This window comes from Stegodyphus dumicola, chromosome X1, assembly GCF_044657685.1.
Source record: "Stegodyphus dumicola isolate Sdum_Otavi_A_Nest chromosome X1, ASM4465768v1".
NCBI lineage: Eukaryota > Metazoa > Arthropoda > Arachnida > Araneae > Eresidae > Stegodyphus > Stegodyphus dumicola.
Genome location: NC_140780.1, coordinates 92,896,879 through 92,912,369, shown reverse-complemented (window position 1 = coordinate 92,912,369; position 15,491 = coordinate 92,896,879). Strand labels below are relative to the sequence as shown.

The following is a 15,491-nucleotide window of genomic DNA, read 5'->3' as shown; positions in this document are numbered from 1 at the left end:
GGCAACAGACATTTCGTCCTGCCAGCTTTGCGGGATACTACAGCCACGCCACGTACCTTGGGTCAAGGACTTGGCTGGTGTGCAGAACAACAAGTGTCCGCATGGACAATGCGAAGACATTTGCAGCACCAAGGTCTACCAGAACGGTGGCCATTGTTGCAGCTTCCCTTAATGCTGCAGCTGAGACAGGCGCGCATACATTGGTGAGAAGAACGACGATACTGGAGATAGGAATGGCGACATTCCTTCTTTTCTGACGAAACCCGGTTCTGCGTCAAAATTGTGATGAGTGCATTCGTGTGTGAAGGCACTAAAAACAACGAATATTGTCACGTTACGTTCATCAGCATTAAGTGAAGATTCATCCGACTCAGCACGTGGCGTTCTGGTATGGATTGCCATTGCGCGCACATCCCGGTACCCAGTGGCATCTCTTGTTCCAATAGCGGGTAATGTTGACAGCTGCCATTACATTTTTGACGTGCTAAGGTTCCTGGTTGGGCCCTATCGTCGAGGTCTGCGTGACGCGATCTTTCAACAACAACAATGAAATGCGCGTATGGATGTTACCAGTGGTGTCGTGACTGTCCTCAATTCAGAGGGAGATTACTGCCCTAGGCAGCTAATTCTCAAAATTTATCACCCACTAAAAACATCTGTTTATGGGTTTATAGAGAAACTAGTACACCACCACTCGGCAGCCACTATGATTGATGAACTAAGTTGAAGGTGCATGGCGTGAAGTACTCTTATTTGTAATCCACACACAGGTTGGCGCGATAACCAGCCATTGTCCAATGGTTGTTGTTGCCAGAAGTGGCAGCTCTGCGTACTCAATTCTGTACGCTGTTTACCCAAACCACCCGCAAATTTAATCACGTCTTTCTCTCATTATACTGCACATGTGCAGTAAATAAGAGCTTACAAATTGTTTTTCTTCCTGGTGAAGCAATTGTAATCTCTGGTAATATACATATCAAGCATAGCCAAACTAAGGCTTACTAGCCACATGCGGTTCTTTGGTTTCTCAAATGCAGTTCACGAATGCCGTGAAGGTAAAGAATTGACTAATTATTGATAAATTATTTAATGTTACATTTGATCCTTATATATATATCGTCATGTTACTTGCATGGATTTTATGGTAGTCAAATTAATTGCATGGGAAATAAAACTAATTTTTTACCTTTGGATCTACTTTTCGAATTAGTTTAGTTATTGTTATTTAAATAAAAAGATTTTTACATTGTTGTACTCATAGAGAACATTTCTCTATTTCTGTTTATATCTGCTAAATCCATCAACAATTATAAACTATCTGATGTAGACACCACATGACTTATTTATACGGTTTATTAAATCGTAAACACTTTTTACTGTACTTCATTTAAACTTATTTCCTCAAATTATTCTAGCTTAATTAACCGATGTCTCAAGATATGTTGAATATGATATGAAAATTTTGAAATGAAATGTACAAAATTCTTTAGTCGCATTGATACTACCTTCATTGGTAGCATGAACTAGCGTCAAAGCCCTAACAGATTTGGAGCAAATTATCGCTAAAGTAATACCAGAGTTTTCATTTAAAAAGGCTTATAAAAACCTTTGTCTCAAATCTGAATTTGAAAATAAAATGCCCTTCTTGTGCTTCCAAATCAACCACCATTTGTGGCGCTGCAGCAAAGTAATAGTCAAATTCGAATTTAATCCTAGCCAAGTAGTCAAAGTGATTTTTAACGAGAAGTTGGTTCAAAACATCATACCGGCGTATAAATTTAAATGTTGGCAGCAATAACGCACAGCCGAAGAATTACAATCTTATCATAAACTTAGTAAAGTGGCCTCCAGAGGCAAAGACACGTTCTGACTTAAAATCCGAAACCTTGACTTAAATACTCTCAAACTGATTTGCATTCTGGTGAGGGTACGAAACGGTGAAGTGATAGTAAAGCTGAAGTTACAAATATCTAGTTACTTACAATAAAAATAACCCTACAAATATCCCGGTCAACTACTGTAAGGGAGTCAAATTTCTTATAATTTTATGTTTTCTTAACGAGTATAAATGTTTCTCAAATATAGGTGCCGCAACAGGAGATCGCATTAGATTAGTTAGTTAAAGATTAATTAGTTAGATTTCGCATTTTGTCGAAAATTATTTTTTTATTTGACATTGTCAAAACATGAATTTAATGAAACACTTCTGTAGTTGGAAGTATATGACTACCACTACCGCTTGCCTGGGTAAGGACTTTTAAGCCGGGTAAGAGTGTGGGTATATATATATATCCGCTTGCTATTACCAACTGCAATAATAAAGCAAGGTGCACAACTAGATGCTATAGCAGTTCCATACAGTACAAATTTTCAAAACCGTTTTTGAGTTGTGTGAGTTACATACTAAGTATGTATGTAAGTATGTATCTTGACGAAATGTAGACGACACAAAAAATCCCTTTTGAGTCCATTTTTAATCCATTTTACAATCCATTTTTGAAAAAGAAAGTTCTTTCTTTTGTTCGTGCGTACAGCTACAGGTAGAAGCTAGGCCAGAACCTCTCTCTAGTACCACAGTAGTAGTAATTATACCTCTGTAGTAATTGATGAATTGCAGAACTTAGCTAACTGTTCAGCTTCAACTCAGTTTTGAAGAATACTCTGGAGGGCGATCCGACGGTCATACATCCTTCTACCACTACCACAAACTCTCGAGAGTACTTTCGGCTTCCTCTAAAGCTACATAGCTTTCTTAATATGATCTGAAATTCTAATTAAATCTAATCAAATATTGATAACTTTTTCTGATTTATTTAGATTTTTAATTAAAGTTGAGGTAATTGAAATAACATGAAGGTTTTCTTATTCAATCAAGCATACATGTAGCATCAGTACCAGATGGGATCTCTTTTGACCAAAAAATAAATGTGCAGGAAGCTAAAATACAATGGACAGTACGCTGGAAAATTAAGAACAAGAAATAGGGATTCGGTTTTACCCTAATTCCCCACGCAAAGAGATTGCTAGAGAATCGGTAGGTAACAACGTTTTAATTGAAATTTCTCGCTCCAGTATGAATCGACGTTCGCAGAGAGCGTCTTTTCCCGCTTTGTCACTTTTCGCGTCATTGTGAATTTAGGTTATACCTTTCGCGGAAAGGGAATCGGTTCCCTTGATGTCAGATGAGGGAAATAACAATATTTTCCCACCAGCATCAATAACGTTTTAACACATCTGCTCACTACATGGATTTTACTTTAATCTAAGCCACTTGCTCGTGTGCATCTTCCTTTCTGTTGATTTAGACTACATGAAACACCGGATAAGAATAACGTTTGATTTGATATAAGTGTACCATTTTAATATTTTAAAACAAATGCTTTACATCAATCATATATTTTAGTTCCATTCAAAGTACATCGAAACTCTAATGCATATATACAACTTCGAAAATAATTATATTAGAAGTAAGTTCAAAAATACATGTTTATTCCATCAGTATCACACTCATAAGACATTTGGTGTGCTTGCTCAAATGAAAAATTTTGAATGAACTAACTTGTTATACAGGACAATATCAGGTCTCCATATATGATCTGAAGGAACATGAAGCATATCTACTCCTCCATATTCCCTTGGTTCCCAAGTAAGTTTGTAATCATGCCAATACTAAATTAAACGAGAAATGACAATATATTAATGAATAGGCATATAAAGTAAAAAATGATTTAAAAATATGTCTATTTACCTGTTCGACCCACAAGTTTGTTGTCATGATTTGATTTTTCAAGTTCTGAAAAGAAAATCAGAATTAAAAACATATTGACAAAATATCGTGAAACATTTATGAGCAGTGTTTTATTGAAAAAATGCAATGCTTCATGCTTGATTTTTCTTTTAAATTTAGAAACCTGTTTTCTTGAAGTTTAATCATGTAATAGATAATGTAAGTGTTTTCCTGGCTAGGCTTTTAAAAGTTCTTATATTTTTGCTATCATTGGGACACCCACTATACATGCAATTTAAAATAATAACTTAAGTTATTTAACTCTTCCAAAACATGAAAGACATGACTAAGCAATGGTAAGCGATACTGGAAGTGGTTAAAACATTTTATCCATCACCTTGAAATTGAACAAAATTAAAACAATCCATAATCTATTCCAAATGTTTTAACATTTTAGCTTATCGTTTCATTTTTTTTTTTCAAATCTCATGTTCTCCATTTGTATTTTAAAAATTATTTAAAATTACTGTATTATGTTCTTAATCATTTACAGTATCGCTTACCATTGCGATACTGGAATTCAATCATTCGATTCTTTCGTGTTTTTCGAAAGTAAAGTAATATAATTACTATTTTATATATTTACCCATTTAATTATTGATACATTTGCTCATTATTAATTATTTTTTAAAGAATGGCCAAATTTGTTTATGAAAACTTACTTGTAAAACATCATCATGCTATATATATATAATTATATACATATACATATATATATATAATTATATACATATACATATATATATATATAATTATATACATATACATATATATATATATATATATATATATGGCCATATGTCTGGCATAAGTTTTTAGTAGTGATATTCCTCCTTCCGAGTGAACGAAGAATGGCTAAAAGCCCTATCTGTGACCATCCAACGTTTTTAGGTTATATGTGAGTGAGAGATTAAGATGTTACATCCAATGCAAGAAAAACAAATTTTATTTTACGCGTTTATATATCAATACATTTTTAGTTAATTAACACCTGTGCTGATATGATTAACACCTATGCTGATATCTAGCAGATTGAATATGACTTCTTTTTTATAGCCAGTAAAACGAAAGCTGTTAATTTGCATATCATTAAACCGACACGTCGTATATTACGTGAAACATTAAAATAGTCCTTAGGAAACTTACTACCATTAAAAAATTTAACGCTTTATTTTAATACATTACATGCTTTATCGGTCTTAAAGTTCTTTTTCGCTTGCATTGGGACGAATTATTATTATTATTTTTTTTTTTGTTAAACTACGGGTGATAGAAAAGTAGTTTTTTGGCCACTTTTCAATCACTCAGAGGGAGGAATACCTTAAAAACATTTAAATCCAATACATATTAAACCTGGAGCAAGCTAATGTAAAAAATAAAAAATATAAATTGTTTGCCTATCAAAGTTGTTTAAAAATTAATTCGCTTTTCTGTTATAGTATTAAATTTACTTACTTCACTCAGTTTTTTTCACAAAGCAATTAACTTGCATACCACACCATATTTCAGAGTTGTTTCTTGCTTACGAAAAACTGTTCTTGAAGATTAAGTACTACCAATTTTTTCATTCAAAATTACTATTGCTTAAAGAATGACAAGAGATCGTTTGGCAGATTTGAGCACTGGATGGTATACAATTTGACATCTAAGCTACAGCAAATTAAAGGTAAGCCCTGTTTTCTTTTTCGTTTGCATTTATTTTGTATTTCACCACATTAAAAATTTTTTTGATTAATATTCGACACAATGACTGTTTTCATATATCGACTAGTTTGTTACAGGCTACAATTTATATCTTTCTTATACATTTAATACTTTATGCATTGTTTGTACATTAGGCAACGGAATTAGTCTGCTGTGTGTGATTTGTATTTAAATCAAATGGAAGGTTTTGATTTTGGTTTATGCAATGGTCTGGATCTTAATGGATTTGATATTCGTGAAAAATTGGGCAAAATGCTCTTCTTATTCCAGCTTGTAAGACATGGACTAAAAGGTACAGACTGTTTTTCTGTTAATGAAGTTTTAAATTTGGTAACTTTGGGTCATTATTAGTTCAGGAACAATAATTCTACTTGCTTCTTTCGAACTCAAGCAGCGAAGACGATACGGAGAGAGATGTAAATTCATTTTCTTTATTTGCTCTACCTTTTTGTTTGCATTATTGTTTGCACATTTTTATTTTTTGCTATACGTTTTTCCATTTATGAAACATTGATCTCATTGCTGGATTATTTTATTTGCACATAATTGCTTAGTTTATTGCTTAATTTATTACTAAAAAACTTTTATTTTTTTATATAAATTTGCTCCAGGTAAATTATGTATTGGATTTAAAAGTTTTTACTTTTCAATATTACCACCAGCTGCTGTAGTTTCCAGAGCTTTGTTGGATATTGTTTTCATTTGAATTGTATATATATATATATATATAATAAGAGAGAGACTGATATAAACAGATAGATAGGTAGGAAGGTAGGCATATAGGTAGGTAGGTAAGTAGGCAGGCAGGCAATTAGGTGGGCATGCGTGAAGTATATTTTGCAAAGTAATGTATGTGTGGAAATGTTGCGTTGAGGTATAAAAGAAAATTGCCGAAGGGATGAATATAAGCGTTCTGCTGGAGTAAATCATTCTTCCCTGTGAGGAATTGAGTGATATGACTTGCTACACGAACGTGGAGCTCGCCTACATGCACTTTATCTATGGCCTGGGGGCGGAAACAGAGCAGGACTCATTTGCACTTTCTGAGTTGTTGATATGGTATGACATCAGTCACTCTAAAGAATATTATGTATTAAATTTACTGATTAGATTAGCAGAACACTTTAGGAAAATCATAAAACCCTAATTCCTAAATGAATTTAATGAATTCACCAAAAATATTAAAAAAGAAGTACTGAATTCTGTATCAAACTCTTAGAGAACTTTACATTCAGAAAGAAAATTTTGAATTTATTAATTATCATTAACTGTTGTTTAATTCTAATTCTTGTAATTATATTTAAGAATGTTACATTAAAAAATTTATAATCAAATAATGATTTATAGAAATACTGATGTTAGTTTATTATGCCACATATTAATCAGTTGCGAAGGCTTAAGGCTTTCTGGAGCATCTGCAGATATCAAAGTTCACAAAACACTGCAGGCAAGCGCAACACCCAAGAGCTTGAATATATGTTGACAAGTACTACTAATTCCATTTGATGTTGTGGAACAAGAATGATCAGTAATTTCACAAAGCAGGACCATTCGGAAAAATTAAGCCGAACAAAAGTCTAAAGCAGGTATATTCACACTACGTGAATGAAATTATCATTTCTCCAGTGGAGTATTCAATGAGTAATCCAACTGATTCTTCCAGGCACAGAGGTTTCAAGGGGGGGGGATGGTGCTTGCACCTGAGCACCTGGGCCGAACGCCCTACCCCTATCGAACAAATAAATATTTCCTATTTTGTAAGCTTAAAACAAGTAGAAAAATTCGAAGTTGTAATTGGTAATTTAATTGAAAAATAAGAGTACAAATAAATGTGATGCAACCAATAACTTTGATGATTTGAGGCACAGACTGCGTAGTAAGACATATGAATGTATCTTGTTTAACTGTCTTTAAAATTATCCGAAACCTTTGCTGGTTCACCTATTTAAGCTTATTCAAATCCAGGAATTATGTCTTATAGGACTTAAAAAAAAGAGTAACCGAAGATTAATTTTGCCTACCATGGGTGATTTATATGCAGTACTAAACAGATAAACTTAGGGACAGTCTCATAAAACAGATAATAAATTTATTGCTTTAGTTCAAGTATTCAAATATTTAAAGATTTATATTCGGAAGAGTATTTTATTAGATCATTATTCTAAAGTAGTATGATCTGAAACAAGGAACACACTTTTTAAATAAACATGGGATATTTAAGGATACATAAGCACAAACGAACACCAGACACTTTGACTTTCATTGCATTTAATTTAAATACCAAAGAAAAAGGAAATGCTTAACGGTGTCTTATATATTAAATGCTAAGGTTAGCACTTTTAGCATTATTGTTTTCACATATTAACACAAATATATATTTACATTATTCGATTTAAAATCCGATACCTTTTTTATTTTGTCAGTTCATCTATTGTCTTAGATCAGTTTTCCCTTTCTACATTATAATTACGTTTTACTCGTTCGATAATTGATATATCGCTTAAAGAGAACATTTTGTTATTTTAAACTCGATATCTCATAAATGCTTTCCAGTGATTTTTTAACGCTTTAAAAAACAATTTAATCTGCATTTGGTTCAAACTGATTTATACATTTCACAGTTCACAATATATCTGGATACCAGTCATGCATTTACTTTAGAAATATGTACATTTTCTTAATATGATTATGCACCTTACCTTCTTAATTATGTAGACACATCAGATTCTCTACTCTGTTGATGAACGCTTTCAGAGAAATGCAGGTAAAAGAAGCAGTCTTATGATAAAGCAGTCTTTCTTTGTAATTCAGTAAAAATCTAATGGCTGCTAATTGCTAGAATATTTAATAAATTAGAGGCTTTTGTCGTTGTTTTGAGAAAGAGAGTTGTCATTGTTTTATCCATGTTTTCAGGAAAGATCATTTCTGAATCAGAAACTATTTTAGAGTAACTTTTAGCCGTTCATATAAACGTTAGTTTATAGCAGTAACAGGACTTTTATTTTAGGTAATTCAAACAAATCACAATGGATATTAATACATTTAGCTAATGTGTAATTTGTTTAAGTAATGTCGAAATATTATAGAAATTATTTGAAGATTTTTCAGAAGTATATAAATTTATTGATTTTCTATGCTTATGTTAATATCACGTACTCGAAAATGGGTAGTTTGTAAATCTATTTATAAACTTTTTGTGCTTTAACTTTTACAGTTGGATTTAAAATGACTTTCTGCATATTTTTGTTCGAGAATTATGACTATCTTCATAATTTTTTGTCCCCTACCCATGGGTTGTTCTGGCAAAAACAATTTATTAAATTAATCACGAGAAATTTAATGCATATATTAAGCATTTATAATGCATTTATAACAGTAACATGTTTCGCTCACAATCCTTTAATATTTCATAATTTTAAAATTCATTGTATATTTATAATATATCATTATAAACGTTTTAAACATTTGTATTAAAAATCAGCGAAATAAGGTTTGAATCCTTACATCAAAACTACTAGTATTAACTAAATATTAGCTGAATAACTCATTCCTAAACTATTAGTGTAATTATAAATTATGTCTTTCGCAATGTATTAAGATCTTGAGAAAGGTGTTGTGACGTTTTTAGGAGAAATTTTACCGATAATCTTATGAAATGCAGTGACATCGAAAATAGAACGCATTACTTTTACTTTGTAACTTCAACAAAATTAATGTCACCCTGGAGCTATGTCGAAACAACAGCAGTATACTTGAAATTGATTTTTGCAATGTGTTCGTGTACTTTGTTTCTTTTTATAAGAAAACTATTTTCTTTCTGATACTGCTTACTTCTTATTCCAGTGATTTAGCAGTCAAGGATTCTGGGAAGGAAGACAAGAGACTTGTAAAGAGTATTGTTTTCCAACAAAACCCAATATTTCTCTTTATCGATACTTTGAAAGGAAGAAGAAAAGTACGGAGACGTAAGGCAGACTTTAATTTAAAATACCGCGAGTTATTCAGCGTCTTCTTTTTAAACTTCCACAAAAATTGGAATGATATGCAAAATATTATAATGACGTATTCTTTACAAAAGTATCTCTAAAAATTTGTTTAATGATTATAAATTTATGTAATGCTAAGAGAAAGTTAATATATAGTTTTGTCAGTAAAATTAAAGATATCAAAGAAGAAATTTTTGAGAAGTGTATATATATATATATATGTGTGTGTGTGATGTAGTTTATTAAGCCTCCGATTCTTTAACGAATCGAAAGAGCGAAAGTAGTTTTATAACTAAATGTAACAGTCATAGTGTAGAGTCATTAGGTTGTTTGGAAGCAGAAAAGATGAAAAATATGCAACCTCCTTCGCCGGGAATCGAACCACGGACCTCTGGAATACCGGCCCAGCGTGCTACCGTTACACCACGAAGGAAAGTGGGAGAAATACCTTATATACTCCCCTTTTTAAAGGCAGACTAGGGTTTTAGGGGACCTAGTCGCCAAATCCTGGGTGTGGAGAATCATCATTCACAACCCTTTTAGTTCGGGCGCCACTGTAGAGTCATTAGGTTGTTTGGAAGCAGAAAAGATAAAAAATATGCAACCGCCTTCTCCGGGAATCGAACCACGGACCTTTGGAATACCGGCCCAGCGTAGTACTGTTACACCACGAAGGACGCTAGGAAAGTGGGAGAAATACCTTATAATAGTTACTCTCAAATTGAGTTGATTATTCATTAACTTTAGTCCTCGTGAGTATTAAATTTAGATGAATAAAAAAAAGACTAAGACAGGGAATCTTAAATATGGTATTTAAACTTTTTTACATAAAACGTATTTTAAAAATTATAATATTCTCCCTTTTTTACATTATTTCAGAGTATACTTTTCGTTTATAATTAACCTAAATAAAATAAATTCTAATAGCGAGTTTAAGCGAGGAGAATAAAAGCTGATAAACCTTCGCATCATTTCTTCCAATTAATGGATGACCTGCTAATATAACGATGATGAATTGTAAATCGATGCCATCTGCAATCTGCCTTTAATGGTGTGAAAAGTTCAACGATGTGGCAAACAATCGTGGTTGAGGTACCGTACACTCCATTACATCGAGCAGCACTTGGTATGTAAATCGTGCTCTTGAACATTTATTGATCAAAAAATTAAGTTTTTTTCTTTTTTTTACTAAATGGTGCTCATGAGATGCTGCACTAAACTCACGAAATGCGCCTTTTTTCCTTTCTTAAAAAAACAAAATCCCGTTAACAGTATTTGCGCATCATTAATTCCAAAATACATTTGCCGATCTATTTCCTTTAAGGTGTTTATGTTGTGGTAAAATATATAGAAGGTATGAAAGAGGAAAAAAATATGTTATGCTTATATAAGAATTTAAATGTCCTTTTGAAAGATGCGATATTTGCAATAAAATTTAACACGTTTCATTTGCAGATGATCATATTATTTCAAGACTGAATATCGTTCATATTAAGTATGGTGATTTGAAATAAAAGTATTTGAGAGTTAACGGCCTTGAGGAAAGATAATTTTGTGGACGATTTCTTAAAGAACATTTCTTATCTGTATTACATATAGAATAAAACATGCTTATAAATTAGCTATTTTCTAGGTTGAGAGTTGACACATAAGGGATTCTGCTACAAGCTAAAGTGGTATTTTAATCAGTCAAGCATTTTCGTGTTATTAATATACTCTGAATGTGTTTGGTGTACTTGAATCTAAGCTGATAATGATTTTTTCAAAAGGAATAATTATTTGCATTTCTTATCTATGATAGATTTAAGAATATAAATAACGTAAGATTGTTAGTCTGATTTTATATTATTCGCTGTGAAACAAAACACAGAATTCTTTAGATAAATTTTAAAAAAAATCACTGCTGTAACAGACTGATGTTATTCATTACGTTTTAATTGGTCAATCAGATTTCTTAATTTATCAGACGAATTATTTTTTTGATATTAGAAAATCTAATTTACTTAACATTAAATATATTCTTTAATGTTAACTATTTTTTAAACTTAGAATATTTTATGTTATTGTCTGAAACCATTCATAGTATATTAAATATATACAGTTGGACTGGCAGCATAAATGAAAGGGTCTTGCATGTAGATAGTTCAGCATTATCGGTCTTACATAAATATAGTTTTGTTTTCCATATACGTAAATTTTACATAATTTTTCTTTTATTTGAAATCGGAGGTAAAGCAAATGCAGAAAGTGGAAATGCGAGAAAACGCGCTAAAGTTCAATGCCGCAAATGAATTTGAAAAAGCTGCTTCAAAATGCACAAGAAGAAGAGGCGGGAGAACAATTCTTAGCGCGTTATAAGGATAAAAGAATAAAAGCTGTTTACTTATTGACCTCTATTATCAACAGTAGTTACAAGAATTCAATTAACAGTCACTGTTTAAATATGGCCGGCCTCTTTTAAATGGTCGTCATGCTCCATCATATATTGTTTCAAGTGACGCTGGATGCTGTTCCCTACTTCATCACCTGTGCCATCGGTGACGACAACTCGGATTTTAGCCTTCAATTTCAGCACTGTGTCACGTGTTCGGAGAGCGTCTTCATTGATGTACCTTTTAAGGAAAGCCAAGGATGTCACCAAAACGAGAAATTAATCGATGAAGAAATGTCTGTGGCAAACTATCAATGCATACTCTGGCTATGTGGGTGATTGCCCCGTGTTATTAAATCCATAAGTGATCCAAACTCATCTTCATCCATAATTATTATCATTAATGTCATTGACAATGTTTTACCGCAAATAAAGGACAGCTTCAGCGCCGCTTGAAATAATATGTGAAGCAACGCGTTTGTCATTTCACATAGATCATATTCAAACACTGATTGATAAAGGACTTACCTGCAACTATTATTTGATTTAGATTATTAACTACTATTTACATAAACTGCTATCTGCCATAGATTAGCTACCATTGATTCAAAATATAACTACTATTTACACAGATTAACAGAGATAGTAACTCTGACGTTTCTGTACTTGCCTCCAAAATATTTTCTTTTTTGAATGTTAATGCTGTCTGTAGTAAGCATTAATAAAGTAGCTTGGTTTATCGACATTGAAGACATCTTTTGGCTTGTGCATTTGCATGATTCTACGTAAAAGATTCTCGTAGTTTTCGATCTTTCCATAATACAGTCATCTTCATTAACATCTTTACTTTTGATATACACGATTTTTGCATATAGTCCATGCCTTTTTCTTTAATTTCTCCCACCACTTGTTGCTTGACTTTATCTTAACGCTTTAGCCCCTCCCAGCATCAAGGCCCTGATTCATTGTTTTCTTTCATCGTAAAACCCCATTTTAACGTTGCTTCATCAACGTCTTCGTAAACGCACGTTTTCTTATATTTGGCACTTTGACAGGTGGGATGAAACCTTGAAGAAATTTTTTTCCCATTTTTTGAGAATAGTCAACAAACTATTTTTCAAAATACCGAATTTTACGGCAACATCTTTCTTGTTTACACCTTTGTCTTTTGCTTCAAGAATTAGCACTTTTTCTTTAAGGGATAGATACTTTAGTTTCGATATTTTTATCATTCGGTACACAGCTAACGTAAAAAGGATTTGCAGTATAAAACCGCTAAAAGCAGAAATGGAAATAACGTGCATCTGTTGCTTAACATTAAACTGGTTTGCAAAATAGGACTGGTTGGAGAATTTGGAAAAACAGGGCGGGAAATTTTTTCTCATTCGATAATTTTCTTCCCCTTTACTTTATCTCTCATGTAGAATGAAATGTGATAACAGATAGCGAGTCACCTGCTTTTCTTTAGACCACAACAGACGAACATACGGGTCACAGCAAATGAATAGATAATTTTAAAGTAGAAAAAAAAGTCTCGAAAAATCATCTATTAAGAAACTTCATTAAATAGAGAGTGTACTTTGCAATTTGGAGCTTTTTTCTATGCAAAGAAATAACCACCTTGGGAATAATCCCGAGAAAATTTCGCTAAATAGAATAATTGATAAAATAGGATGATCGTTAAATAGAAGTTTGATTGTAGTAGGATTTTACAAATATGCTATGGATACTGCAGCACTCTACAATGATGGAGTATTTGATACTAATGTGATAATATAGCATCTGTATCAAAATTTGGCTTCGAAAATTTACTTTTAGAGATTTTGACTTGATAATTAAACTTCTGTGTAGCAGCCTACTTAAATTTTATAACATAGTTGTAGGCAACGAGCTGAAGAAAAGGCACACTTAAACTCTTGAGATAATCGGGTAAATTTGGTTGCTTTCGTTTAAACAGTTACTTTGAATCATTTGCTCAAATTAAACCTGGTTTCAGAACTGGAAAATTCCACCCCTCATGAAGTCAGCAAAAATAATTTAACTTCCAGGTTACTACCTGCGCTGCCTTGTTTACCTACTGTGAAAAAACAATCTTTTAAACTGAAATTTTGAATCGGGCGTTAGCAAATGGGTTACTTATAGATAAGTAGTGAGAAAAAGGTATTAAGAATGAAGCCTCTTTTTAAGCCGCAAACGCAGATATTTATAGATAACAGTAGTACCATGTTTTGCTAGCGGAGTTCCAAAAAGATAGTTTATTACGAAATATTTCAAACAGCCAAGCCCATAATTCAACCAATTATTTTCAATGAAAAAGATAGCTGAAGAAGACACCACGACCGAAACTAGCAGCACTGTCGAATCGGAAAGAAATTCAGGTACTCCCGCTTTACGAAAACTCGATTTACTTCATTTCACTTCTACGGAAGACATAATTTAGCCTCTTTTCCCGTTTATGAAATAAATCTGATGAAGAACTCTAAAACTATAGAGGATAAATCTAAGCGTGAAAACATCATTCACCATTCCTGTAATGCTTTATATGACGAAAGTATGACTTAAATTATGAAAGAGAGTTGAAGTTTAGGTAAGTTTTGGAGAAGGCTTTTAATTGCCTACACTAAGAAGTGTTAATATGAATAAAGTGAGTGTTTTAGCCTATTATGATACAAGGCATCAACTGGAGTAGGTGTTTGATATCGACTTTCGATAATGGAGGAGGCACACAATACTGAATGCCTGACAATTCAGCGTAATGCATCATAGTTACTTATTCCACGTGAAAGCTTACCGGTATGATTATTACCTACCTGTTTGTGGAAGGTCGAAGGTGAAATTATATTACATGTATTATTTCCATTTATTTTGGGCTGACAATTTATCATAGCATTTGCATTATTTATCATATCATGTTAGGATTAGCATTTATCAACTTTAACTTGAGAAGTGCTATTACAGGCCTGGGCATTTACAAAAGTTTTTCCTCTACAATGCAATGATTATTGCAAGGAATTCTATTTACATCCTTTGGGTTTAAAGAAAATTTTAGAGACATCCTAATTTCGTAAAGCAGAGAAACATGCATTCTTGTACTAGGAATATATCATGTTTTGTGTGAAAATGAAATACAGGAATTAGAATTTGTTGGAAAAATCCTAATTCATCTTGCGCATTCTTCGGATATTGCCCCTTAAGAAGGTTATCAGTCTTAGTAATTTAAGAATAATTTAAAAGTAAAAGTATTTATACAGAAATACACACTTATTTCTCAGAATTCGTTCAAGAAAAACCAAAGATTTTTACAAAAATAGCTCTTACAATTTGACAGATGGACTAAAGCGTATCATAAGTAATGGAAGAAAAATGTATTTAAAAGAATGAATATTATAGTACTGGTTAATTAAATTGTTGTGGGATGAAATACACATAGTTTTCTTTCCAATTTTAAAGCATTAGAAATCTTTCACATGATGCCAACTCATTCAAGAAAGTTTCTACAAAATAATGATATCAGTTTATATTTTAGAATAGAAATACGCATTATATAACTCGCCACTTATCCAAACTTAAATTTAAGAAAACCTGATGTAAACGTTAAGATTTAGGTATTTTAATTTTGGAAAACAAATGTGAAAAATGCGTA

General features: G+C 32.3%; 1 protein-coding gene across 1 annotated transcript in view; it reads right to left on the bottom strand.

Moving 5' to 3' along the window:
* LOC118181469 (acetylcholine receptor subunit alpha-like) overlaps positions 1-15,491 on the bottom strand; it is a 637,159-nt gene that overhangs the window by 73,538 nt on the left and 548,130 nt on the right. Inside the window, exons 3-4 of the mRNA XM_085807084.1 lie at positions 3,749-3,793; positions 3,560-3,669 (exon numbers count right to left, since the gene is read on the bottom strand). Coding sequence (XP_085663210.1) covers positions 3,560-3,669; positions 3,749-3,793 — 155 coding nt within the window. The remainder of the gene's footprint in view (positions 1-3,559; positions 3,670-3,748; positions 3,794-15,491) is intronic.